This window comes from Ranitomeya variabilis, chromosome 3 (genome assembly GCF_051348905.1).
Source record: "Ranitomeya variabilis isolate aRanVar5 chromosome 3, aRanVar5.hap1, whole genome shotgun sequence".
In the NCBI taxonomy this organism is placed as follows: domain Eukaryota; kingdom Metazoa; phylum Chordata; class Amphibia; order Anura; family Dendrobatidae; genus Ranitomeya; species Ranitomeya variabilis.
Genome location: NC_135234.1, coordinates 510,495,186 through 510,521,236, shown reverse-complemented (window position 1 = coordinate 510,521,236; position 26,051 = coordinate 510,495,186). Strand labels below are relative to the sequence as shown.

The 26,051-nt window shown below is 43.7% G+C and overlaps 1 protein-coding gene across 5 annotated transcripts in view; it reads left to right on the top strand.

Annotated features, from left to right (window-relative positions):
- HERC2 (HECT and RLD domain containing E3 ubiquitin protein ligase 2) overlaps positions 1-26,051 on the top strand; it is a 262,965-nt gene that overhangs the window by 104,890 nt on the left and 132,024 nt on the right. For all 5 annotated transcript variants that reach the window (XM_077296925.1, XM_077296926.1, XM_077296923.1 and 2 more), the window contains exons 20-36: positions 4,956-5,134; positions 6,866-7,050; positions 7,129-7,284; positions 7,372-7,557; positions 7,697-7,867; positions 10,981-11,084; positions 12,885-13,035; positions 13,435-13,649; positions 14,940-15,072; positions 15,506-15,633; positions 15,720-15,915; positions 21,299-21,435; positions 21,746-21,919; positions 24,556-24,692; positions 24,775-24,926; positions 25,008-25,199; positions 25,686-25,873. In XM_077296925.1, coding sequence (XP_077153040.1) covers positions 4,956-5,134; positions 6,866-7,050; positions 7,129-7,284; positions 7,372-7,557; positions 7,697-7,867; positions 10,981-11,084; positions 12,885-13,035; positions 13,435-13,649; positions 14,940-15,072; positions 15,506-15,633; positions 15,720-15,915; positions 21,299-21,435; positions 21,746-21,919; positions 24,556-24,692; positions 24,775-24,926; positions 25,008-25,199; positions 25,686-25,873 — 2,784 coding nt within the window. The remainder of the gene's footprint in view (positions 1-4,955; positions 5,135-6,865; positions 7,051-7,128; positions 7,285-7,371; positions 7,558-7,696; positions 7,868-10,980; positions 11,085-12,884; positions 13,036-13,434; positions 13,650-14,939; positions 15,073-15,505; positions 15,634-15,719; positions 15,916-21,298; positions 21,436-21,745; positions 21,920-24,555; positions 24,693-24,774; positions 24,927-25,007; positions 25,200-25,685; positions 25,874-26,051) is intronic.

Here is a 26,051-nt window from a genome sequence, read left to right as displayed (position 1 = left end):
TTTCTCAATACCTTCCTGCACCACAAAACATCCAGACTTTATCATAGGAGTAGACAGCTTTCCTTTTTCAACGTAGCAATAACAGAGACAATCAGAACTCACTTCCTCTTCTACCTCCACATACCCTTCGTCACATAATTCATGTGCCAGACTACGGAATTCCACAGCATCTTTAAACAAACCATTATCAATCAACCTTCCCTTGTTCTTTCTGATACCTTCGTCCCATAACGTAGGCTGTAGCCTCCCGCCCTTAGGAAAACCCATAATTGAGAATATTTTTCCTGCATTCCTGACAGATTTCTTTCCCCGTCTTTGAATCATAAGACTAACAGTATCAGATCCATCACGCAAATTCAAAGTCTTCTTTTTGTTCCACGGAAACATGATTCACCTTTTGAGCTAAATATCCTGATTTTACTTGTGCACAATACCGAGTGGCCTTACGGTTGTTCCACGGGTCTCTCTGTCCCCCACTGGGACAACCCAAAAACGCGGTACTCAGTGAAAGGAGGAGGGCGTCTTAGACTCCCCTCCGGACACCTCCTGGATATATACTGTATACTTCTATATATTCCTGAGTTACGTATCCTACCCAATCTTCGATCACCTCACCGCGCCTGATTCTAACAGTGATCAGGAATTCAGGATATTTTGACTAAAAAGAGAATTACAATCACTGGTCAATCCGGGGTGTCCGTCCCTTATGAGGTACGGTTCGAGCACTGGGCCCCCAACGGAACTACACCTCTATATGATTCCACCCAAGAATCACCCCACCATAGGGGACAACCTCAGATCCTCTTTGCAGCAACAAACACAGGAAAACCACACCAGACGGTCAGTCTGAACAGTATAACTGCCAACTTACCGTGGTTGTTGTGGGGGATGATCAGTCCCAATTTTCCAGTGCCTGTGTCCGGTCCGAGGGTCCTTTGTCTTGTTGTCCTCCGGGGAAGAGGAGTCCCTAATTGGGAGCCCCACGTTAGGCGCCAAGCTGTTGAGGGAGGATCTAAAGTGACCCTTCACGGTTGACCTTAGTGATTTTCAAATTAATTAACGGTGTTGCCGGCAACTGAGAATGACCAGACGGAGATGTAGCTCTGTTTGGGAGAATCAAAGGAGATTCCTAGCCCCCGTTTATTGTGTTGTACTTTTATCATGTTAGCAAATTCTACATCAACCAATAGTATAAAAACACACTTTCAGCACTTAACCTATAAAAATGCAGGAAAAACTTAACCTATGAGAATACAGAAAAAATGGAAACTACATATATGGTCGTGTCTTTTTGGCACAAACAACATATTAACAGGTGCCTCAAAGTCTTATCTAGTGATACACCCCCGAGTCCCTTCCCTGGCTCGAATTAGAATACTCAAGGTCTTTACACCAACTATAAACCATAGCCTAATTAAGTAACAAAATGTTATCTTCGTGAGAAACAGGACAGAGGTACAAGCAAAAAAAATGAAGCCTTTAGTTTTGATCTTAGTTTAACCCTTCACAAAACCTCCTGTGGGTGAGAGCGGCCCCTGCTGGCCGACGATTCCCCCGTAATAGAGGGGTCTCTTAACCCAGGTAAACGAACGTCCCGCTCCCCAGAGGGGTCACGAAGGGAAACAATCGCCTTAGCTAGCGAAGCCACGGATTGGGACAGGGACGTGGCCCACTCAGGGGGGCTAGGAGCACTGGGGTCGGTAGCGGCGGAGGGCTCCTGGGCACATTGGACATCACAAGATAGGCAGAACGGGGAGATCTGAGGCTTGGGAAGAGGAGCCTGGCAGGTGGTACAAGCAGAGAAAAAGGTGGTATGAACCTTAGTGACCTTTTTACCCCTTGACTGGGACATGTTGTACCCCAATGAATGCACAGAGCTGCTAAGAGGAAGCTGAGGAAAGCTGAGGGGAATCGCTGCAGGGAAGCAGATAAAGCTGTCTCCTTACCCTGTCCTGTGCCCCGCAATGGAGTGGAGAAGGAAGAACCACCGTGGGAGTTGAAAGGCCGGCCGGCGCTGCGTGCTACAGGAAGATGGCTGCCGAGACCCTGAAGTGAAGTCTCGCAGGGAGCGAGAAGCGCCAGAAGCGTGGGCGGCGCCGCAGAAGTGATGCGAAGAGTGGGCGGAGCTTACCGGAGTGCGGCCTAGCAAAGGGCCGAAGTCGGGGACTAAATTTTCGGCCTCGGCCGGCGCGCACCCGCGGACCGCGAGAAAGAGAATCGCGGCGCTCCGCAATGATTGTGCCGCTAAGGAGCCCCCAAGAAAAGGTGACCGCTATAAAAATACCGACCCTTCCCAGGGGCAGGGGCGCACGACGTCTGCACTTACCCCAGAAGTGCCAGAGATACCAGGGACGGTGCAGGGTTAGGGGAGCCTCCATCCACCATCCCCTGAAAGGGGGGTGGAGAGGAACCGTCCGCCTCCTTCCATCATCCGCTCTTTTTCAGTGGTGATGCAGTGGGGGCTGCACGGACGCCAAGGTAGAAAAGTGCCACTGTACAGCCAAGGGTGAAACCTGGTGGGCAGGGCAGATGTCCGGCAATAAAGGCCTGGCTGCAGAAGGATACTGGAGGTAAACCACCAGTGCTCGTCTGATACTCGGGGGGAGATCGGTGCCCCTGAAAGGGTCCCGTCGCCCAAAAAGGTCAGCTCAGGCAGTGGCTTCCCACGTCGCAGGAGAGGATACGGAGAGGTGAAACTCCCGTGCTCGCCTGTTGTTGGTTCGGGGGAGATCGGAACATGAAAGAATCCGTCGCCCCCTTCGTCCGGGATAGAAATTTAAATCCAGTGTGCCTCCTACGGACACTAAGCTTGAACTGGGTCTCTGGAAGCCAGCATGAGGGTGTATACTGCAGGGGAGGAGCTAACCTTTTTTGTCTCAACTTAGTGTGTCAGCCTCCTAGTGACAGCAGCATACACCCATGGTCCTGTGTCCCCCAATGTGGCGAAGGAGAAAAAGAGAATTATAGCGCTCAAAATAAGGCGATGGAAATCTTGTTTTTGTAAAAAAAAAAAAAAAAAAAAAAACCTTTAGTGTGTGACAGCAGCCAAACACAAAAAATCACGCTGACCAGAAGAATTAAATCGCCTAATTACCGGTACTTATTCCGCACGAGGAACGGCGTAAAAAGTAAATAAAACCAATTCTTCACCTACTGTTAATTTGTTCATTCTGCCTCCCAAAGATCGCAGTAAGGCTCGGTGCACATTTATGCTATGCTCACGCTTACATCGGGGTTTTCGAGTAAATCTCTGAAATACATGATTTAGACAGAACCCCTGGCTCAAGATTCCCTATAATGAGGCACATGGATTCTCTGTAGACGCCATCTGACCTATGATCCGGCGGTGTACTTTTTTACGCGTGCATAAAAGCGTGGTCTGCCACAGTTTTGTGTACTTTTTTTTTTTTTTTAATAAAGCCATATACAATTTTTTCCCTCCACTTTGTTTTAACTCCTGTGATGCACCTAATGCGTTAATTTTTTTTTTTTCACCACTGAAATTTAAAAAAAACAAAAAACAAAAAAAAAACCGTTTCAGCACATGGTAAAGAAGGTTAAACCCCTCCCCCCAAGAAACCCCCAAAACAATAAACAAAAATCAATTGTGGAATTGCACTTTTTTTTTGCAATTTCACCACTCTTGGAATTTTTTTTTTCCTGTGTTCCAGTACACGATATGGTAAAATCACCGGTGTCGTTCAAAAGTACAACTCGTCCCACAAACAAGCTCTCACACGGCCAGATCTGCATCCCACTTCTCAATAGAAACACAATATTTAGACTTCCATCCGCTGAAAACCCTTTGAGAGTATGTGCCTGTAAGAAGATGTGTAGAGCATCGAAGCCTCCTCCACCCGTAGAGCCCAGCTGGGCCGGATACACAAATATCCACAGAGTGCTAGATGACTATTGCAACAGCTGGAATGGATTAAATCAAAGTGGCAGACCCTTTATTTACAGCCTAATGATTCTGCCCCCAAAACCGGGTTCTGATGGTTGCCACACCCTGTCGTATTCTGTTGAAATAGAGAGGGCATTCGTGTTGAGGCACACAAAGCAGAGTGGGGGATTATCATTTTTGGAGAAAGTATGGTCCAACCAGGAGTGCATTCTGTCATGAACCGAGCCATTCAAAGTCATCACACTAACTCAACGAGGGCCTCTTGTGGCCAAAATATGGTATTGCTCCTACTTGTTTTGAAATTTTGCAGCTTTCTTCGTCAGTGAGCTGCAGACGGGTCTGTCACTTTATTACTGATTTCATCCATAAATTCCAGCCAGTCATATAGCACAGTCTATGCACGCAGTATCTAGGGGCAGCGGATATGTGTCCAGTCCAGCTGGGATCTATGGGTTGAATGCAGCAGCACCATGGAATCAATGGTGCTATAAAAATAAATAATATTGAGGCCTCTGTGGTCTGTGTTCACTAGTCAGATTCTTGCAGGCAAATGTGTTTTAAGTGCATATATAGCTAAATATTTTGGCCCCATTAATATAAGACTGGTGTTTCACATGCCAGTCTTAATGATGGGCACGGTGTAGTGAGTAACTTAATGAATGAGGTGCATCTTATCACCGGGCTATGCCTCGCCAGAAACCTTCCCCCAGTCAGGGCGTGGAGCACATTTCCGGTGTACTGGTGGCGTACCTTTTGAGCAATTTGTCGGGCAGGCATTGTAACCCCCTGTCCTGCCTGTCATCCTTCTAACTTGGGTGGATCTGGCCTGGACTGTCGCAAAAAACCTCAAACGATGTAAACTTTTTGTGCAACTTCATGATGTGCAAAATTGTTGGAATTTTTCAATGTTTTTTCACGCTAGAAGCCTGGTGAAAGCACTGACTCTGGGTGTTTGTCTTAATAACACGTCATTATATACTTACTAGAGAGGATATAATTGGCCAATATAATTGTTTGTAACTTTGTCCTAATCTCTGTTGTTGTGTAATAGGATATTGAAGCCAAGAAAGAGGCGCAGAAAGAGAAAGAAATCGATGAGCAGGAGGCCAATGTGTCCTCGATGCATAGGAGCAGCACTCCCCTGGACAAGGACCTGATAAACACGGGGATCTACGAGTCTGCGGGAAAGCAAACCTTACCGCTAGTGCAGCTCATACAGCAGCTGCTTAGGTAAGGATTTTATCTTTCTTCTGATGTTTCTGTCCTATTTTTCACCATTCAATTGGATAATTACTTGATAATCCAGCTGCATTTTTGTTTAAAAGGAAAAAAAAATAAATTCTGCCCTTTACCAACTCTCCCCAGGTCCTGCGCAGAGTCTCCACCATTGCTCCCATCCGTTGTTTTATTGTCTACAGTGCTTTGTTCACATCGACAACAGTAAATCGGTGCCCTCAGCATCTCACTGGCTTTTCCCATCATCTGGGTCATAGCGACTGACCTTAGTAACTAGCTGCAGCCCTGATGTGACGTCAGCGCTGCAGACAATAACAGACACTGGGAGCAGCGGTGGTGTCTCGGAACTGGACCTGGGAAGGATGGGTAAAGCAAAGCTCGTGTTTTTTTTTTGTTTTTTTTTTAACCAGGGGTTATCAGATACTTGAAAACCCCTGAAATCAATATGAGGAGACCTCCATTGTTCAGCAGTATTAGGTGACATGTTCTGACCCTTTCTTCCAAATCAAGGCCCAGTGCAATTTTAGTACACAGTCAGCCACATTCAAGAACTGTGTAGTAGCCAAAACCGTATTTTCCAATAGAAAATAGAATAGATTTCAGGTTTAGCCAATTTGAATACATGAATGGATAAAAAAAACCCTTAGCATTTGCTCACTAATTACCCATGGACCTGTTGAATAATTGGAAGCATGTTGGTATTTCATGTAGCTTGTAAGGCGCCTCACTATGGAGGAGCTGCCAGCTTTCCTGAGGGGTCTGTTTGTAAATTCCTGTGAGATGACCATTCCGGATCATCATCTTCTTCTGTTTTGTGCTGTTCCTCTGTAATTCCCTTTTAAAAATCCCGTTTCATGGGGGTGTGTCCTAACATCCTGAGAGAGCCCGCACTGATTGGACGATGTCAGACTGTAAGGACACACCCCCAACTGGTAACTTACCGTTATTGATTTATTTCCTTGAGGAACATCACAGTTCAGAATTTCATAAAGAATCATTCTATACTTTCATATTAAGATAAGGATTTACTAAATTGTCCTCTTTTAGAACACTCACTGTTAACGAAAACATTATAGCAATGTTACTGAAGTATATTGGGGGTTCTGTGCTCTTTAAAGGGAATCTGTCATTAGGTTTTAGCTATGTAATCTGAGGACAGCATGAGGAAGGGGCTAAAACACAGAATTCAGGGATGTCGCCTGTCCAGCTGTGTGGTGTTTACTTACACTGAAGGTTTTATCACCTTCTGATTATCATTTTCCGGGCTACAGTAGCATGTGCCTCCTGGTCCGACTCCGCCCCCTTCTGGGATAAGCAGCTTACTTTCTATAGCTATGTAAATAGAGAGCCTGGTGTGGGCAGGGTTGGCTTTCTCAGCTCTGCTGCATTGCTAAACCTAAAAACTCTGTGTCAGACTGGCTTCACCCAGTAAGCTAAGTGATACACTGTTGGATTCAGGGTCTCTTTGCCTGCGTCATGCTACACTCAGATGGACTAGTAAAAATCTGACATATCTTTTAAAATCGATTTATAATGGAAAGTATCCCGGTTAATCATATTTGTACAAATTTGGCCTCCAATGTAGAGTTGGTCCTGGACATATGCTAATCAGTCCAGTAACTTATTATATGGATCCCAAGATTGCTACTTATTTTTTTGTCTGAAGTTTTCTTCTGTGTGCATACACTTTGTAATTGCCTTGAACCTTGTGTTTGATGTCTCCAGGAACATTGCTTCTCAGACCATCGCTAAGCTTAAGGATATGGCACGACGCATCTCGTCCAGTTTAGATCAGGAGCATTTTAGTAAGGAGCGGTCCGCATCCATGGATTTGTTGCTCCGTTTTCAGAGACTACTGGTCAGCAAGCTTTATCCCGGCACAGTGGTGGACCTCTCTGCCAACACCCATGGTATATATAATATTTTGCTTATGCAAAATGAAGGTTAGTTTTGAGACCTTTTGCTTATATTGTCTTTTTGCCATTTAGCTCCTGATCTTTTAGGTGTTGGCTCATTATTGAAGAAATATACCGCTCTTTTGTGCACACACATTGGGGACATACTGCCTGTTGCCACCAACATTGCCGCGACCTCTCACAGGCACTTTGCTGAGGTTTCCCGCATTGTGGCAGGTGATCTTACAGGTAAAAGTGTTTGCCCTGAAAGTCCTTGACGGGAGGAATCCGTTTACTCCTGATGGTAATTGTGAGCTTTCATTTTCCATCCGCTAGGTGTTCTCCTTCCTGAGCTGGTTGTCTCGGCAGTACTGCTGCTTTGTAAGAATGCTTGGCTCATGCAGGAGGCTGGGGCCATACCTCTCCTGGCCAGTCTTCTGGAGCCGTTAGATAGGTTTAACCACCTTGCTCCTGGCAGAGAGCGAGATGACAATGAAGATTTAGCCTGGCCTGGCATAATGAGTAAGTTGTGGATTTATCTTTCCACGTCTACATTTCTTTGGCGGCAGTCATTGCACTCTTGTGAAGGTAATGTAGTTTTCTGTCTTAATGACAATATTTTTTTTTCTTTTATTTTGTCCTTTTTGCATTATTTTAAAAGGTTCGTTTTTTAGTGGTCAGAGCTCTAGGAACAATGAAGAAGTTACACTAATACGTAAAGCAGATTTGGAGAATCACAACAAAGATGGAGGATTCTGGACTGTGATAGATGGAAAAGTCTACGACATCAAGGACTTTCAAGCACAGTCCCTACATGCAAATACTATTCTTGGTATGATTTTCTGCTGCACGTATACCTTCTGCTTTTGATGATGGTAAATACGGCCCCTACAAACCTTTGAGATTTGGGCAACCTCGTGTTTCAGCTTATAGTATAAGGACATTACCTCTATATCTTTTGAGCCATTATCCCTTTCCACTCTAACATCATGGTGTTGTGTCCCACCTTCACCAGTGTCTGTCAGCTGTACCGAACAGCTGAAATACTGCTGTAACAGTTGGGATCAGAGGACACCTATACTGACAATGTAACCCTTGGATGCTACAGGTTGTATTTACAGTAGCATTCAAGCAGTTTAACAGGCGAGGGCTCACTCTGTCACACCTTCCGACACCCGTGAATTATCTTAGCTGCTGGGATCTCAACAAACTCTTCTACCATGTATATTTCACTATTAAAGGTAATCTGTCAGCAGGTTTTGTGCGATGTAATCTGACAGTGCCATGATTTAGAGGCTGAGACTCTCATTCCAGCACTGCATCAGGTTAGTGGGTGCAGCGGTTTTGATAAAATCACAATTTTCTTTGCCATTTTCTCACTATAGCAGTGCTCAGAATGCTAAGCCCAGTGCACACCACTGATTGGTAGCTTTCTGTGTACACTGTATGTTGACAGCTGATAATAAGCAGTGGAGGCAGGGTTACATGGAGCAGTTGACTAAGGCCCCTTTCACACATCAGTTTTTTGCCGTCAGTCACAATCCGTTGGATCGACAGATCCGTGGAAGATTGTGAAAAACTGATGTGACGGATTTGTTTTTTCGACGGATCAGACTAGCTGATCCAGTTAATTGGATCCTAAATAAATCGGAGCATGCTCCATTTAAAAAAAAAAAAAAAAACTTATTCCGGCTCCCATAGGCTTCCATTTGAGCAAACGACAGACTTTGACAGATCCGTCACTGTCCGATTTTTCGATTTACACAAAAAACGTTACTTTGTCCGTTGTCGCCGGACAAACAATTTTCGACTGATCAGGCGAATGACGGATGAAACGTGAGGCCATCCATTGTTAATACAAGTCTATGAGAAAAAAACGCATCCGGCGGCATCCGTTCCCGGATTCGTTTATTTTCAAAATTCGACGGATTGCGACTGATGGCAAAAAACTGATGTGTGAAAGGGGCCTAAGAGGCACAAGACATCTAGTCCTATTTAATAGTCTAAAAATAAAAAAAAAAATAGTGCCTTGCGACAGTATTTGGCTTTCTGGAACTTTTCAACCTTTTCCCACATATCATGCTTCAAACAAAAAGATACCAAATGTAAATTTTTGGTGAAGAATCAACAAGTGGAACACAATTGTAAAGTTGAACGAAATTTTATTGGTTATTTTAAATTTTTGTGGAAATGCAAAAACTGAAAAGTGGGGCGTGCAATATTATTCAACCCCTTTAACTTAATACTTTGTTGCGCCACCTTCTGCTGCGATTACAGCTGCAAATCGCTTGGGTTATGTGTCTATCAGTTTTGTACATCGAGAGACTGGAATTCTTGCCCATTCTTCCTTGGCAAACAGCTCAAGCTCAGTGAGGTTTGATAAAGATCGTTTGTGAACAGCAGTTTTCAGCTCTCTCCACAGATTCTCTGTTGGATTGAGGTCTGGACTTTGACTTGGCCATTCTAACACCTGGATACTATTTGTGAACCATTCCATTGTAGATTTTGCTTTATGTTTGGGATCATTGTCTTGTTGGAAGACAAATCTCCGTCCCAGTCTCAGGTATTTTGCAGACTCCAACAGGTTTTCTTCAAGAATGGTCCTGTATTTGGCTCCATGCATCTTCCCGTCAATTTTAACCATCTTCCCTGTCCCTGCTGAAGAAAAGCAGGCCCAAACCATGATGCTGCCACCACCATGTTTGACAGTGGGGATGGTGTGTTCAGGGTGATGAGCTGTGTTGCCTTTACGCCAAACATATCTTTTGGCATTGTTGCCAAAAAGTTCGTTTTTTATTTCATCTGACCAGAGCACCTTCTTCCACATGTTTGGTGTGTCTCCCAGGTGGCTTGTTGCAAACTTTAAATGACACTTTTATGGATATCTTTGAGGAATGGCTTTCTTCTTGTCACTCTTCCATAAAGGCCAGATTTGTGCAGTGTATGACTGATTGTTGTCCTATTGGCAGACTGTCCCACCTCAGCTGTAGATCTCTGCAGTTCATCCAGAGTGATCATGGGCCTCTTGGCTGCATCTCTGATCAGTCTTCTCCTTGTTTGAGATGAAAGTTTAGAGGGACGGCCGGGTCTTGGTAGATTTGCAGTGATATGATACTCCTTCCATTTCAATATGATCGCTTGCACAGTGCTCCTTGGGATGTTTAAAGTTTTGGAAATCATTTTGTATCCAAATCTGGCTTTAAACTTCTCCACAACAGTATCATGGACCTGCCTGTTGTGCTCCTTGGTCTTCATGATGCTCTCTGTGCTTCAAACAGAACCCTGAGACTATCACAGAGCAGGTGCATTTATACGGAGACTTGATTACACACAGGTGGATTATATTTATCATCATTAGGCATTTAGGACAACATTGGATCATTCAGGGATCCACAATGAACTTCTGGAGTGAGTTTGCTGCACTGAAAGTAAAGGGGCCGAATAATATTGCACGCCCCACTTTTCAGTTTTTGAATTTCCACAAAAATTTAAAATAACCAATAAATTTCGTTCAACTTCACTATTGTGTTCCTCTTGTTGTTGATTCTTCACCAAAAATTTACATTTGGTATTTGTTTGAAGCATGATATGTGGGAAAAGGTTGAAAATTTCCAAGGGGCCGAATACTTTCACAAGGCACTGTATATAGATGCAACCATAACTAGTATTGGTATACACATAATGTAGAATATTTTAATATATAAAAGTTAACATGTTAATCATATTTTTACAATGAGATGCATCCTAAAAGGAATCAAAGTTAATTTTGGTATTCTTAAATAGTTGGCAGATCGTAAAATGTAGTATAATAATAATAATAATAAACTAAATCCTGTGTGGTATGTTATGAAGACATGAATGGGCCGCATCCTCTAGGTGTGAATAGTTTGTCAATAACCCACTAAATTTGACCTTCCACAATAACATTTTCTGCCCTCTCCATAGCTCACTTTGCTGGTGAAGACCCTGTGGTGGCTTTGGAGGCTGCTCTTCAGTTTGATGACACCAGAGAATCCATGCACGCCTTCTGTGTGGGCCATTACATGGAGGTGAGGAAATAAGCAAATGAAAAAATTGTAATGAGGTTCTTCTACTAACGATTTATGCTTTAATTATTTTTTTAGGCATTAACAACTTCTTGACTCTCTATAAACCTCTAAACTCTGTATGACATTCATTTTAAATGTAATCTGATTTTTAGTTTAAAACCCTTTTTAGCATTTAAAGGGGATTATGATATTGAAAGCTGATCAGCAGTGTTGGACGTTCACTGATCTGATATTGATTATCTATTCCAGGAGTGGGCATTTCATTTTCCCGTGGGGCCACATGAGCGACCGTGACTATTATGGAGGGCCAAACCAATAGACTGAAATTAATTCTGCTGAATAGTAATGCTAACATAATAATTATAACTATTTATGTTAATATTAAGCGTATCACTTAATATTGAGCAGAATTAAGTATCCTGACATCTCCCTATATGCAGTATGAGCCCCCACATAGCCTCCTATGTATGCAGCATGAGCCCCCATATAGCCTTCTATATATGCAGTACGAGCCCCCACATAGCCTTCTGTATATGCGGTATGGGCCCCCACATAGCCCCCTATGTACAGTATAGGATCCCACATAGCCCCCTATGTACAGTATGGGATCCCACATAGCCACCTATTTACGGTATGGGATCCTACATAGCCACCTATTTACGGTATGAGCCCCCACATAGCCCCCCAAATATGGCATGAGCTCTTGTATACATACAAATATCCCCATACACATGAAAAAAAAAAAATCAAATACTCACTTTTCTCACATTCCCCTGGCGCTCTTCTCCTGTCTAAGTCTAAGCAGCACTGTGATGAAATGACATCATCGCGATTGCTGTCTCACACACCGATTGGTGGAAGATGGACCCTGTGGCTCTGTCCTCCACCAGTGTATTCAACGCTGTCGGCATCCTGAAGATGCAAATAGCGGTGACAGCGGGTGGCGGATGGACAGCGGGTGGCGGATGGACAGCGGGTGGCGGATAGACAGCGGGCGTGGGCCACTGTTTCAGCTCTTTGGCTAGTCTCAGTCGGCAGGCTGGACTGGTACAGCCAGAGCGCTGGATGTGGGTCGCCGTTTGCCCAGGTCTCATCTATCCTATGGCTAGGTGATCAGGGTCATAAGGCTGGATAACCTCTCTAAGTGCTGAAGCCTTACATGGATTTTATGACTTTCAGTAAATGTAACTTCTCGTCTCCATTCTTTGCACATGGGCCGTGTCTGCCATTGCTGCTTAGTCCTGTTCACTTAAGATCTGATGTGATAATTTATGCAGTTTGTATTGTGTGGTGACAGATGAGTTGCACTTGCAATACCAGACTCGGCCTAAAGACGAGAGTAGTACTGTCTCATGCAGCCATGTTTTTTTTTTTTTTTTAATTATTACCCCTTTGTGTTTTTTCTCTACTAGACTGTTATCCCCAGATGTAGCTGGTTGTTTTTATAGCAGGGAATTGCTCTTTTTATCTTTCTAGTTACAGTTGTCTTCTTTCTGCTTCTCCTTTCCATAGACCGGTATTCAGACATGTGAAGTTAATTGTGTAATGTTCTCCAGGCATAAGCAGCCTAACGGGAGCCATGTTGGCATTTATTGCAGACTGAACACACAGAGATGTATTTCTTTCCGGCACACAAACTTTATGTGAACAGAGCCTGCTCTTTTTAATTCTTTGTTGTTTCCCCCCCTGACAGATTCATTGTTAGTACTCTACAGTTGTATCCAGTTGAGCATTTTCTTGCTGGTAGAATTGCACCATTTCTTCTGTCTCTTTCATGGTTTTCGCTCTTTATTCCCATAGCCCGACCAAGAAGTGATTACAGCCCCAGATCTTAGCAGTCTCTCTTCTCCACTTGTGGACACCGAGCGGAACTTGGGTCTGCTCCTAGGACTTCATGCTTCTTACTTGTCCCTAAGTACACCATTATCTCCGGTGGAAATCGAGTGTGCGAGTAAGTGTATTGCATTAGTAAGCCAAGAATGAGCACATACGATAAAAGTAAAAAATTAAACGTGTTGTCCAACCAAAGCATCCAATGGTTTAAAACCACAGACAACGTAATACTCCTCTTACAAATCCCCTGATCCTCTGTGTCCCCATGTCCGGGCTCCTGCGATGCTTTCTGTTCATTAGGCTTCAGCAGTGATGGATGAACATAACATGTAGGGTAATTGGCAGCCGTGACCTCAGTGTAGGTTGCTGCCACTGTCACGTTTCATCTACTCATCATTGCTGGGGTAAAGAAAGCAAAGACTGGTAGGGGAACGGAGGGCAGTGACACAATGCAATGGAGGATTGCGAAGACATATTTTAAAAACTTGCGGTTATAACACCTTTTTTTTGTTGGCAGAGTGGCTTAAATCCTCTATATTTTCTGGGGGTCTCCAAACAAGCCAGATTCATTACAGTTATAATGAGGAGAAAGATGAAGACCACTGCAGTTCCCCAGGCAATACTACCCCTAACAAATCCAAACTCTACCGACATCGGCTGTCCATGAGTGATCATTCTCAGCCCTTCCTGCAAGCCATTGCCGACAACAATACTCAGGATCACAACGTCAAGGTACATTTCTTTGCTTTAAACAGTTTTTATAAAGTAGTAAACGTAAACTAATACTTCTGTTCACCAATGGCCAGCAAAGATCTTGAAAGGGACATGGAACTGCAACATATCTGAAAAAAACATTTCCAGGATTTTTCATTACATTGTGACTAAGGCTGCTTTCACACTAGCGTCGGTACGGGCCCGTCGCAGTGCGTCGGGCCGACACATGCTGTGAAAGAAATGCACAACTTGTAAGGTCCGGGGAGGAGGGGGCGGAGTTTCGGCCGCGCATGCGCGGTCGAAAATGGCGGACACGACGTGCAAAAAAAACGTTACATGTAACTTTTTTTTGTGCCAACGTTCTCCCAAAACACGACGCAACCGTCACACGACGGTTGCAAAATGTGGTAATACGTCGCAATGCGTTGGTAATGTTAGTCTATGGGGAAAAACCGCATCCTGCAGACAACTTTGCAGGATGCGTTTTTTCTCCTGAACGATGCATTGCGACCTACAGCCAAAAACGCTAGTGTGAAAGTAGCCTTATGTAACCCTTATGTCAAAACGAAAAATACAGCTATACTGGGGAAATGTACAGCCAACATATCTGAGGTCATCCTCATCCAATGCTTATGGCGCTGCCAGCTCTGAAGCCTCGTACTCTGCTTTTAAAATGGCCACTATTGTCTTTGATTTTCCTGTAAAATGCACTGAAGGCTTGGCCATACACCTTAGATGGCGTTTGGATGACCATCGAATTCATCAGAGTGCGCTCTCGCCCAAGTACTCCTGTATTCTCTACGAGAAAGCTGCCATCTGACACGTTGGCTTCTATCCAGAAGAACAGTGGGATCGGGCAGTCCAAAATTGAACATGCATGACCAACATCTCTCTCAACTATCAGTTGGCCGTAGTCTCCGTACAGATTAGTCCATCATCCGAACCTGTCGATATCGGTGGTCTCGGGCAACATTTGTCTGTGTATAGTGGCCGTAAGACCCGCTTCTCCTTCATTATTACTTTCCGATCAGACCAATGGTGATATCATCCGTAGTGAGGACTGAGGCCACAGCAGCCTTCTTGTGATGGTGTTCAGCAATAGGTGGTGGTATGAGGGTGAACACCAGGTTTTCTGGCTATAAAGATGTACCATGGTTGATGTAAGTGGAGGGTTACTTTGAGTGTTTTGCTTGTAACCTGAAGAAATTGAGGGAAACAAATAATTTTTTTTATGAATGCACTTTGTTTGCTTTTATGAGAATTTTTTTTGCTGTTTTCAAGCTTGTTAATGTTTCTTCTGATTCCTAGGACTTTCTGTGTCAGATAGAACGGTACTGTAAACAGTGTCACTTGACCACACCAATAACCTTTCCTCCAGAACATCCAGTTGAGGAAGTAGGCCGTCTGCTGCTGTGCTGTTTATTGAAACATCAAGATTTAGGTATGCTGGACATTAGAGTGGGTGTATTTAAAAAAAACAAAACAAAAAAAAAGTTCATTAAAGGGGGCTTTCAGCAAGGTTAGGCCTTCGAAATCAGATCCGTGGTGGTCGGGCTTCTGGCACCTATGCTGATCAGCAACTTGAATACGCTGCAGCCCCTTGCTTTTTTTTTTCCATACTTCTATAAGAGAAGGTACCTGGTACTGCTGCTGGGTTACGGTAAGCTGCTGGACCCGATACATCTTAAACCAGCAGTACAAAGCTGCGACAAGGATGTGGCCTTTTCATGTAGCTCAGCAGTTCAGAGAATTGGACCTGCACCAATCTGATAAACAACAACAACAAAAAAATTGGTTTTGTTTCTGTATAGACATTTGGGTATGTAATCCAATGTTAAACCGCAAACAATGACATGATTTTCCTCCGGCCTTAGGTAACATTGCTCTATCTATGGTTCATCATGGTGCTTTAAACGTAGATCAAGTAAAACATAAAACATTACCCAAATCCGTGGTGGACGTGTGCCGGGTTGTTTACCAAGCCAAGTGTTCCCTCATAAAGGTTAGTCTTGCCAATGCAATTCACAACTTATGTGTTATATGGAGAGGGTCCAGCACATAGGACTCTATTTTGTTGCCACTTTTCAGACACATCAAGAACAAGGACGCTCCTACAAAGAAGTGTGTGCTCCAGTCATTGAACGCCTCAGGTTCTTGTTTAATGAGCTGCGCCCTGCAGTATGTAATGACCTGTCCATCGTGTCAAAGCTGAAGCTCCTCAGCTCCATCCCAAGGTGGAAAAGGATAGTTCAAAGGCTCATCAGGGAAAAAAGGAAAAAGAAAGGTATCAATGTAACACGTCTTGCTTTTAAAGGGGTTGTTCACTTCACGAAAGGCTTATCTCTGTGATTTGTAATTTCAGTATATAGAACTTTGTAATATACTTGTATTTACATAGACTCCCTGATCATCAGCTACCAATTTCTGTCCTGGCAGCTCCACTTCCAGTTTCTACTAGACATGGAAGAGTTTTCACATCAGTGATGTGTCATGGTTCAATAGCTCATTTCAGTAGCTAAGACCCCTCTAGTGTCTGTATCAGTAGTGTCACAGAAGGGGGCTGGCTTAGATACTAAAATCCAGAGTTGAAGGGAGTCTGTCAGTGGGATCGGCCTCCCTAAGCTGTTTATGTAGTCACTAGATTGTGGCCCGATTCTAACGCATCGGGTATTCTAGAATATGCATGTCCCCGTAGTATATGGACAATGATGATTCCAGAATTCGCAGCAGACTGTGCCCGTCGCTGATTGGTCGAGGCAACCTTTATGACATCATCGTCGCCAAGGCAACCATTATGACATCTATGTTGATACTGTGCCCGGCGCTGATTGGTCGAGGCCTGGCGGCCTATATATACACGCAGTATATAACACAGGCGACGTAGTATATAACACAGGGCACAGTGCTATATACTATGTGGCTGCTATATATATATATATATATATATATATATATATATATATATATATATATATATATATATATATATATATATATATATATATATATATATATATATATATATACACGCACGTGCACACACACACGCGCGCACACACGCACACACACACATACATACATACATACATACATACATACATACATATTCTTGAATATCCGATGCGTTAATACAGGCCACGCAGTATATAACACAGCCCAAACACTATATAACACAGCCCACGTACTGTATAACACAGCCCACGCAGTATATAACACAGGCGACGTAGTATATAACACAGCCCACTCAGTATATAACACTGCCCATGTAGTATATCGCACAGCCCCCGCAGTATATCGCACAGCCCCCGCAGTATATCGCACAGCCCCCGCAGTATATCGCACAGCCCCCGCAGTATATCGCACAGCCCCCGCAGTATATCGCACAGCCTCCGCAGTATATCACACAGTGATGATTCCAGAATTCGCGGCAGACTTCCCGTCGCTGATTGGTCGAGGCAACCTTTATGACATCATTGTCGCCATGCTGTGCCCGTCGCTGATTGGTCGAGGCCGCCAGGGTTTTTCTGTCTGTCCTGAAAATCCCTCGTCTCTGGTCGAGGCCGCCAGGCCTCGACCAATCAGCGACGGGCACAGTCTGCCGCGAATTCTGGAATCATCATTGTCCTCCACTGCTGTCAAGTGCCGCCATTGTGTAGGGTGTATGCCTACGTGGGCTGCGCAATGCACTACGTGGGCTGCGCAATGCACTACGTGGGCTGCGCAATGCACTACGTGGGCTGCGCAATGCACTACGTGGGCTGCGCAATGCACTACGTGGGCTGCGCAATGCACTACGTGGGCTGCGCAATGCACTACGTGGGCTGCGCAATGCACTACGTGGGCTGCGCAATGCACTACGTGGGCTGCGCAATGCACTACGTGGGCTGCGCAATGCACTACGTGGGCTGCGCAATGCACTACGTGGGCTGCGCAATGCACTACGTGGGCTGCGCAATGCACTACGTGGGCTGCGCAATGCACTACGTGGGCTGCGCAATGCACTACGTGGGGTGCGCAATATACTGCTTGGGCTGCGCAATATACTGCTTGGGCTGCGCTATATACTGCTTGGGCTGCGCTATATACTGCGTGGGTTGTGCTATATACTGCGTGGGTTGTGCTATATACTGCGTGGGCTGTGCTATATACTGCGTGGGCTGTGCAATGTACTACGTGGATTGTGGCCCGATTCTAACGCATCGGGTATTCTAGAATATGCATGTCCCCGTAGTATATGGACAATGATGATTCCAGAATTCGCGGCAGACTGTGCCCGTCGCTGATTGGTCGAGGCAACCTTTGACATCGTCGCCATGGCAACCATTATGACATCTACGTCGATACTGTGCCCGGCGCTGATTGGTCGAGGCCTGGCGGCCTATATATATATACACGCAGTATATAACACAGGCGACGTAGTATATAACACAGGGCACAGTGCTATATACTATGTGGCTGCTATATACATACATACATACATACATACATACATACATACATACATACATAGGTGTTCAAAAGTCCTGCATAGGCGTGAAGAAAACTATATGTTTCATACTTCTGCATCTCTACAGTGAAACTGGTGGAACATATATGTTTTTGTAATCCCTCATTGTATGCCATACTCATTTTTGAAGGTCCCAAGTGTATAAATTGTTATGGTATGCGCATTTTTGATAATTTTTTTACAGCATAACCATACCTACACCAGTACAGTGTGTAGAATGGTGAACAGGTTTCTAAGTTCATTAACTTCCAATGCAAGTTCACACAGACTTAAATTTAACTTTTTAAGATTTATTATTTTTTATTTAATTCAGAGTCCTGAAAAGGGCCTTTTGAGTGCATCTTTAGCTTCTAATACTTTATTGGCCAGCCTTTGCTCTTGAGCACCAGCTTGCATCTCTGTGGCATTGAGTGAACAAGCTTCTGCAGATGTTCACGAGTGATGATGTGGTTCCAGGCCTGTATCAGAGCCTCAATCAACTCACTCTTGGTCCTTGGCTGTTTTCTAGATATCTCTAATGATACCTTGTGCCACAAATTTTCAATTGGATTGAGGTCCGGGGACTGAGCTGGCCAGTCAATAGTAGCCACCTTGTTCTTTTTTTTCCATTCCGTTACTGTCTTAGCTCTGTGACAAGGAGCATTATCATCCTGGAAGATGTAATCCCCTGAAAAGAGGTGTTGAGCAGAAGGAAGCATTTTCTTATTAAGGATGTCTATGTATTTTTTTGCATTAACCATACCCTCCACAATATGAAGCCTTCCAACACCATTGGCTGCCATACAGCCCCAGACCATTATTTTCATCGGATGTTTCACAGAGAAGCTCAAACACTCTGGCTTGTACTCTTCATGTGGGAACCTTCTCACATAAGACTTGCCATCATTTCCTAAAATGCAAAAAGTGCTTTCATCACTAAATAGCACTTTTTCCCACTCCTCCTTCCTCTATTTTAAATATTTCAATGCCCACAGTTTTCGCCTTTGTCTTTGTATGGCTGTCATCAATGGCTTCTTTCGGGCCTTGCACCCTCTCAATCCTGCTTCCGAACATCTCTTCCTAACAGTTGATGTTGCTACCTCAATGTTGCACTTTTCTTGCCATTCTCGCAGAAGCTGAGGAGAGGTGAGCTTTCGATTGGCAAGGGATGTTCTTATCAGTACTCTATCCTCCCTTTTAGCTGACTTTCTGGGCCGACCAGATCTGGGCCTGTCCTGGGTAATTCCAAGCTGCTTATGTTTCTGCAAAATTCTTACGACTGTACTGATTACAGCCGACCTTCCTTGCGATCTGGGGGCCAGTATAACCCTCTTCATGTAGCACCACAACTCGCACACGATCCTCCGCTGACAAAAATCTGAAGGCTCCCATCATAAAACTCTACAGTATGATTCACTAGATAGACCAACAGATAAAACAAACAAACAAAGCAGCAGATGGGATGCAATGTAATGCAATGTGATTGGCTGCCATATCCAGGTTATGATTGGTCACAAGAACCTCATCTGTGATTGGCTAATTTTGGATCTGAAGCTGTACAATATTTAGTTGTGCTTTCAATTCCCATATTGTTGCAATAATATCAGGCAAAACTGCTTCAAAAGCTAAAAATATTACAGGGAGAGAATGCAAAATTGTATTCTGAACAAAACCATATATAATATGTCATATTAGCATCGAAGATATTCAACAGAAAACGTTTAAAACTTGAAAAATCAATTTATCCTATACCTATGCAGGACTTTTGAACACCACTGTACATACATATTCTAGAATATCAGATGCGTTAATACAGGCCACGCAGTATATAACACAGCCCAAACACTATATAACACAGCCCACGTACTATATAACACAGCCCACGCAGTATATAGCAGCCACGCAGTATATAACACAGGCGACGTAGTATATAACACAGGGCACGTAGTATATAGCACAGCCCACTCAGTATATAACACTGCCCATGTAGTATATCACACAGCCCCCGCAGTATATCACACAGCCCACGTAGTATATAGCACAGCCCCCGCAGTATATCACACAGCCCACGTAGTATATAGCACAGCCCCCGCAGTATATCACACAGCCCATGTAGTATATAGCACAGCCCCCGCAGTATATCACACAGCCCATGTAGTATATAGCACAGCCCCCGCAGTATATCACACAGCCCACGTAGTATATAGCACAGCCCCCGCAGTATATCACACAGCCCACGTAGTATATAGCACAGCCCCCGCAGTATATCACACAGCCCATGTAGTATATAACACTGCCCATTTAGTATATAGCACAGCCCCCGCAATATATCACACAGCCCACGTAGTATATAGCACAGCCCCCGCAGTATATCACACAGCCCATGTAGTATATAGCACAGCCCCCCGCAGTATATCACACAGCCCCTGCAGTATATCACACAGCCCCCGCAGTTTATCACACAGCCCATGTAGTATATAACACTGCCCATGTAGTATATCGCACAGCCCCCGCAGTATATCACACAGCCCACGCAGTATATGGACAGTGATGATTCCAGAATTCGCGGCAGACTGTGCCCGTCGCTGATTGGTCGAGGCAACCTTTATGACATCGTCGCCATGGCAACCATTATGACATCTACGTCGATACTGTGCCCGTCGCTGATTGGTCGAGGCGAATTCGCGGCAGACTGTGGCCGTCGCTGATTGGTCGAGGCAACCTTTGACATCATCATCGCCATGCTGTGCCCGTCGCTGATTGGTCGAGGCCTGGCGGCCTCGACCAATCAGAGACGCGGGATTTCCAGGACAGACAGACAGACAAACCCTTAGACAATTATTTATATATATAGATATAGATATAGATATAGAGAGAGAGAGATGTGGGACATAGAAAGTTGAATAAAATGAAACCTTGATATCTACAATCCGATGTCTTATTCCAGAGAAATCCATATTTTTCTTAATATGTAAATGAGCTGTTAAGATCTATTGGCCGGACATAGATCATTTTAAATGAAAGAAGGTGTTAGCAGTGTGAGGCATAGATTTAGGAAAGCAGACTATCAGTCGTTACCTGGCTCACACTGGTAGCTCCCTCATCATTTAAAATATGCTCTGGAGGCAAATTCTCAGAAAGATCTCTGTGCGTACTCATTCATAAATCGTGTCTTCCCTAGTACCCAAAAAATCCGAGTCTGCTGATGTAGATGATACCAAAATGGGTAATGAAGAAGGGGAACAAGAAGAGTCATTTGTTGTGCCATCTAGCCCTTTGTCTGTGGATAAGAAGCCTCCATCAGTAAAGTCGCCTAAGGTGTGTATGCAGCATGTGCTTCTTGTCTGCAATTTCTCAGTACTTGTGTTCGCTATTGTTTGCGCAGGTACATATCTTAAACTATATACTTGAAATAAGTAAGACTTCACAGTCATAAGGGTGTAATTTTATTTTTGCAATATGCATTAACTTGAGCTCCTTTTTATGAATGGGGCCAAATTCTCATCTTAGGATTAGTTTTTTTTCTTGCAACAGTCCTGTAGCACCAGAGCAGAATTAGTCAATTGTTTTCAGCATTAAATAAGATTTGGTTACCTATTTTTTGTGTTTTCTTTTTTTTTGTAAATAGGATGACTGGCAGCCAATTTTGAGCTCTGTTACAAGAGTCCATAAATACAAGTGGCTCAAGCACAGCGTCCAAGGTGCGTACCCACAGTCTGCCTTGCTGAGCACAGTCATGGAGTTTGCATTGAAGGAGGAACCTGTTGATGTAGAAAAAATGAGGAAATGTCTTCTAAAACAGGTGCGTTATGTCCCTGACTCCAATCTGTACAGATTACTTGTGTTCTATACTTTATTTTTTTTTTTTTTCAAATAAACTTATTTTAAACACAACTTGTTTACCGATTAAATACGGCTCTAGATGTGAAGAAAGATGTGTTGAGCATAGCTCATTGATATTGTAAGGGAACATCCACAATAGTCAGATAAGCAGCAGAAGTCACAGCACCTGTGTACAGACTTTACAAACTCTCATCTACACGCTTTTCCACTACTTAATAACCATTTTCTGGCAATATACACTCCTTAATTATGGGTATCACAGGATCGTTAGACTTGTCAATGATATATAAACTAGATTGTGGCCCGATTCTAACGCATCGGGTATTCTAGAATATGCATGTCCCCGTAGTATATGGACAATGATGATTCCAGAATTCGCGGCAGACTGTGCCCGTCGCTGATTGGTCGAGGCAACCTTTATGACATCATCATCGCCATGGCAACCATTATGACATCTTCGTCGATACTGTGCCCGGCGCTGATTGGTCGAGGCCTGGCGGCCTATATATATATATATATATACACGCAGTATATAACACAGGCGACGTAGTATATAACACAGGGCACAGTGCTATATACTATGTGGCTTCTACATACATACATACATACATATTCTTGAATATCCGATGCGTTAATACAGGCCACGCAGTATATAACACAGCCCAAACACTATATAACACAGCCCACGTACTATATAACACAGCCCACACAGTATATAGCAGCCACGCAGTATATAACGCAGGCGATGTAGTATATAACACAGGGCACGTAGTATATAGCACAGCCCACGCAGTATATAACACAGCCCACTCAGTATATAACACTGCCCATGTAGTATATCACACAGCCCCCGCAGTATATCACACAGCCCACACAGTATATCACACAGCCCACGCAGTATATGGACAGTGATGATTCCAGAATTCGAGTCAGACTGTGCCCGTCACTGATTGGTCGAGGCAAATTCGCGGCAGACTGTGGCCGTCTCTGATTGGTCGAGGCAACCTTTATGACATCATCGTCGCCATGGCAACCATTATGACATCTACGTCGATACTGTGCCCGTCGCTGATTGGTCGAGGCGAATTCGCGGCACTGTGGCCGTCTCTGATTGGTCGAGGCAACCTTTATGACAGCATCGTCGCCATGCTGTGCCCGTCGCTGACCAATCAGACGCGCGGGATTTCCAGGACAGACAGAGACAGACAGACAGACAGAAAAACCCTTAGACAATTATATATATATAGATTATGACAAATAGAAACAACATTTTCAAAACCTCTCAATTGAATCAGTACCGAGTATGAGCACCATGCTACCAATGAGGTTATTTATGGTTGTCTGATGAATGTTCTGCCATGCTGAATTCACTTGGGCATGCAAATCACCGTGATCTACTGATGGCTGTTCATTTTGCAGTTGGCAACCAATGACGTCCCAGATGTGTTTGATAGGAGGCAAGTCCGGAGATGCTGGAGGCCATGGAAGCATATTTGGGCTACTCACAGTAGCTCCAGCAACAAGCAGCCTCGCATTGTTGTTGGAGTAGCTCCTGGTACATCTTGGAGAAATGGTCATACCACTGGATCCATGATTGATCCATTCTGTGCTGCAAGTGAAATTAGACGTCACACAGTGTATACACAAATCATCAGAAGGTGTTTGCTTGACATTGGGCTAAGAGCCATATTCTCAGCTACAGATCCTTCATTGACTAAATGCCACCACTCTTAAAGGCTATCATGGTGCAGAGCAAGACTGCAATGGAGGTCTTTTCAGGGATGAGTTCGCTTTTGTCTTGAATAAAATGATAGCAAGAGATTACTCTGGAGACCACATGGACAATGTCATGAAGGTCTTCATGAAGCATTGTCACATCGCTCCTACTCAAGGGATTATGGTGTGAGGTGGCAATTTGTAGCTACCCCTCTAGTGTTCATTTCAGGTACACTTTCAGATTTGCGTTACATTGATTTGAGATTGGATCATGAGACCAATAGTATGCCCTTTTCTCCAAAGTGTCCCAGGAGCCTTTTTTTTTTTTTTCAAATAGACAACGCCAGGCTACATGTTGCTCATGCTACGGTGTGCAGCCAGTAGGACCTGACAATTATGGCCTGCAGCATATCTGGACTTATTTCCCATCAAGCATATTTGGGATGACATTGTTCAGCTCTTGCAAAGGGAGCTGCCAGCAATGGAACTTGATGATTTATGTGCCCAAGAATATTCATTATGGCAGGACGTTCCTCTGACAACCATTAATATCTTCATTGATAGAAGCCAAGGTGTGTAAGTGTGTGTATTTCTGCACATGGCGCTCCTACTCAATGCTGAATAAATTGAAATGTTTTGAAAATTTTGTTTACGTTTTTCAACATTTGCATATCATTAAGATGTCTATCAATCTTGTGATTTCCATATTTCCACAGCTTTTCCTTCTTGATATTGCAATTTCAATGTTTAGTTGCTGTGTGTGCGTTGCTGATTTTTGATATGCTGTTCCTCTGCTGGTTTACAGCAGAATTTCGCCTTGTGGACATATAAGGATGATATTGAATGGCCTTAAACCTAATAGTCCTCATTTTTGTACAGCTGGAAAGAGCAGAGGTTCGCCTAGAAGGTATTGACACCATGCTAAAATTGGCTGCAAAAAGCTTCTTGCTTCCGTCTGTTCAATATGCAATGTTTTGCGGCTGGCAGCGACTTGTCCCTGAAGGAACCAATTTAAGGTATGTTTTTAATGGTAATTTTTTATGACTGGCCGCAGTTATTGTGCATGGTTTGATATTTTTCCTTTTTCTTCTATTACAGTGAACCGCTCACAGACTGTTTGAAGGATGTTGACCTCATTCCACCCTTTAATCGTATGCTGCTCGAGGTGACATATGGAAAGCTGTACGCCTGGGCAATGCAGAATATACGAAATATATTACTTGATGCTACTAGTAGATTTAAAGATATGGGTAAGTATATGTGTGTTCTAGTAAGTTCTGGGTTATGTTTATATGGTTCTTGCTGGAACCTAATTGTTCACTCCATTGTAGGTATCCAACCTGTTCCTCTTCAGACCATCACCAATGAGAATCCCTCTGGACCGAGCCTGGGGACCATTCCACAAGCCCGATTCCTGATGGTTATGCTTAATATGCTGACACGTCAGCATGGCGCAAACAGCCTTAACTTAATAGTCAATTCTGGCATGCTGGCTTTGACTCAAACCATGCTCCGGCTAATTGGTATGAATGCAGATTTTATATATATTTTTTGTAGCAGAATATTATCTGTATTATATAATTTTGTAATGTAGAAAAATAATCTGTACTATATAGAACTGGGAGGAAAATAAGGGTATTCAAAACGTTTCTTACACATTGATATTTTACATTATTTTTAATCAGGGTATGATCACTTGGGACATATTTGATGCAGAATTTCTGCAACAAATTTGGTGGCAAATTCAGTGCCGATATCGCTGTGGTGTTCATGGTCTTCCTCCGCAGCATAAATTGAGGTTTCCAAACTTCATAAAATGTTATCCACTACATTGATGCTATAACACACCGCAAATTCGCCATCTGGAAATTCTGAATGGCCATTTTGCTGCAAATATGTCCCATGTGCGCAAGATCTTAAGAGTTTGGAGGACCTGCAGCATTGTTGACGAGCAGGGCCTCTGTATAGAATTACTCAATTTATTTTTTTTTTCTTTAAATTTTATCCAGGTCCTAGTTCCGACAACTGTGAAGAAGATTCTAGTACAAGCTTACTAGGTGCCTCCGCCACTGTTTTGGAGGAGTCAAGAAAGGAAACGGCACCAGTTCAGATTCCAGCTTCTGGACCAGAACTTGCTGCTATGATGAAGTTCGGGACTAGAGTGATGAGGGGAGTAGACTGGAAGTGGGGAGACCAGGTATGCAGTTTTTCCTTTGTCAGTGTACCCAAAATTGAATTCTCGTTGAACATTTTGAAGAATGTATAATTTTTCAGTATTCATCACAGTTGTCTAACCATATAACCACTAAGCAGCAGATTTTCCGGACTGATAATCCACATAGTATCACAATACCTGCATTGTGGATGAGCTTTTA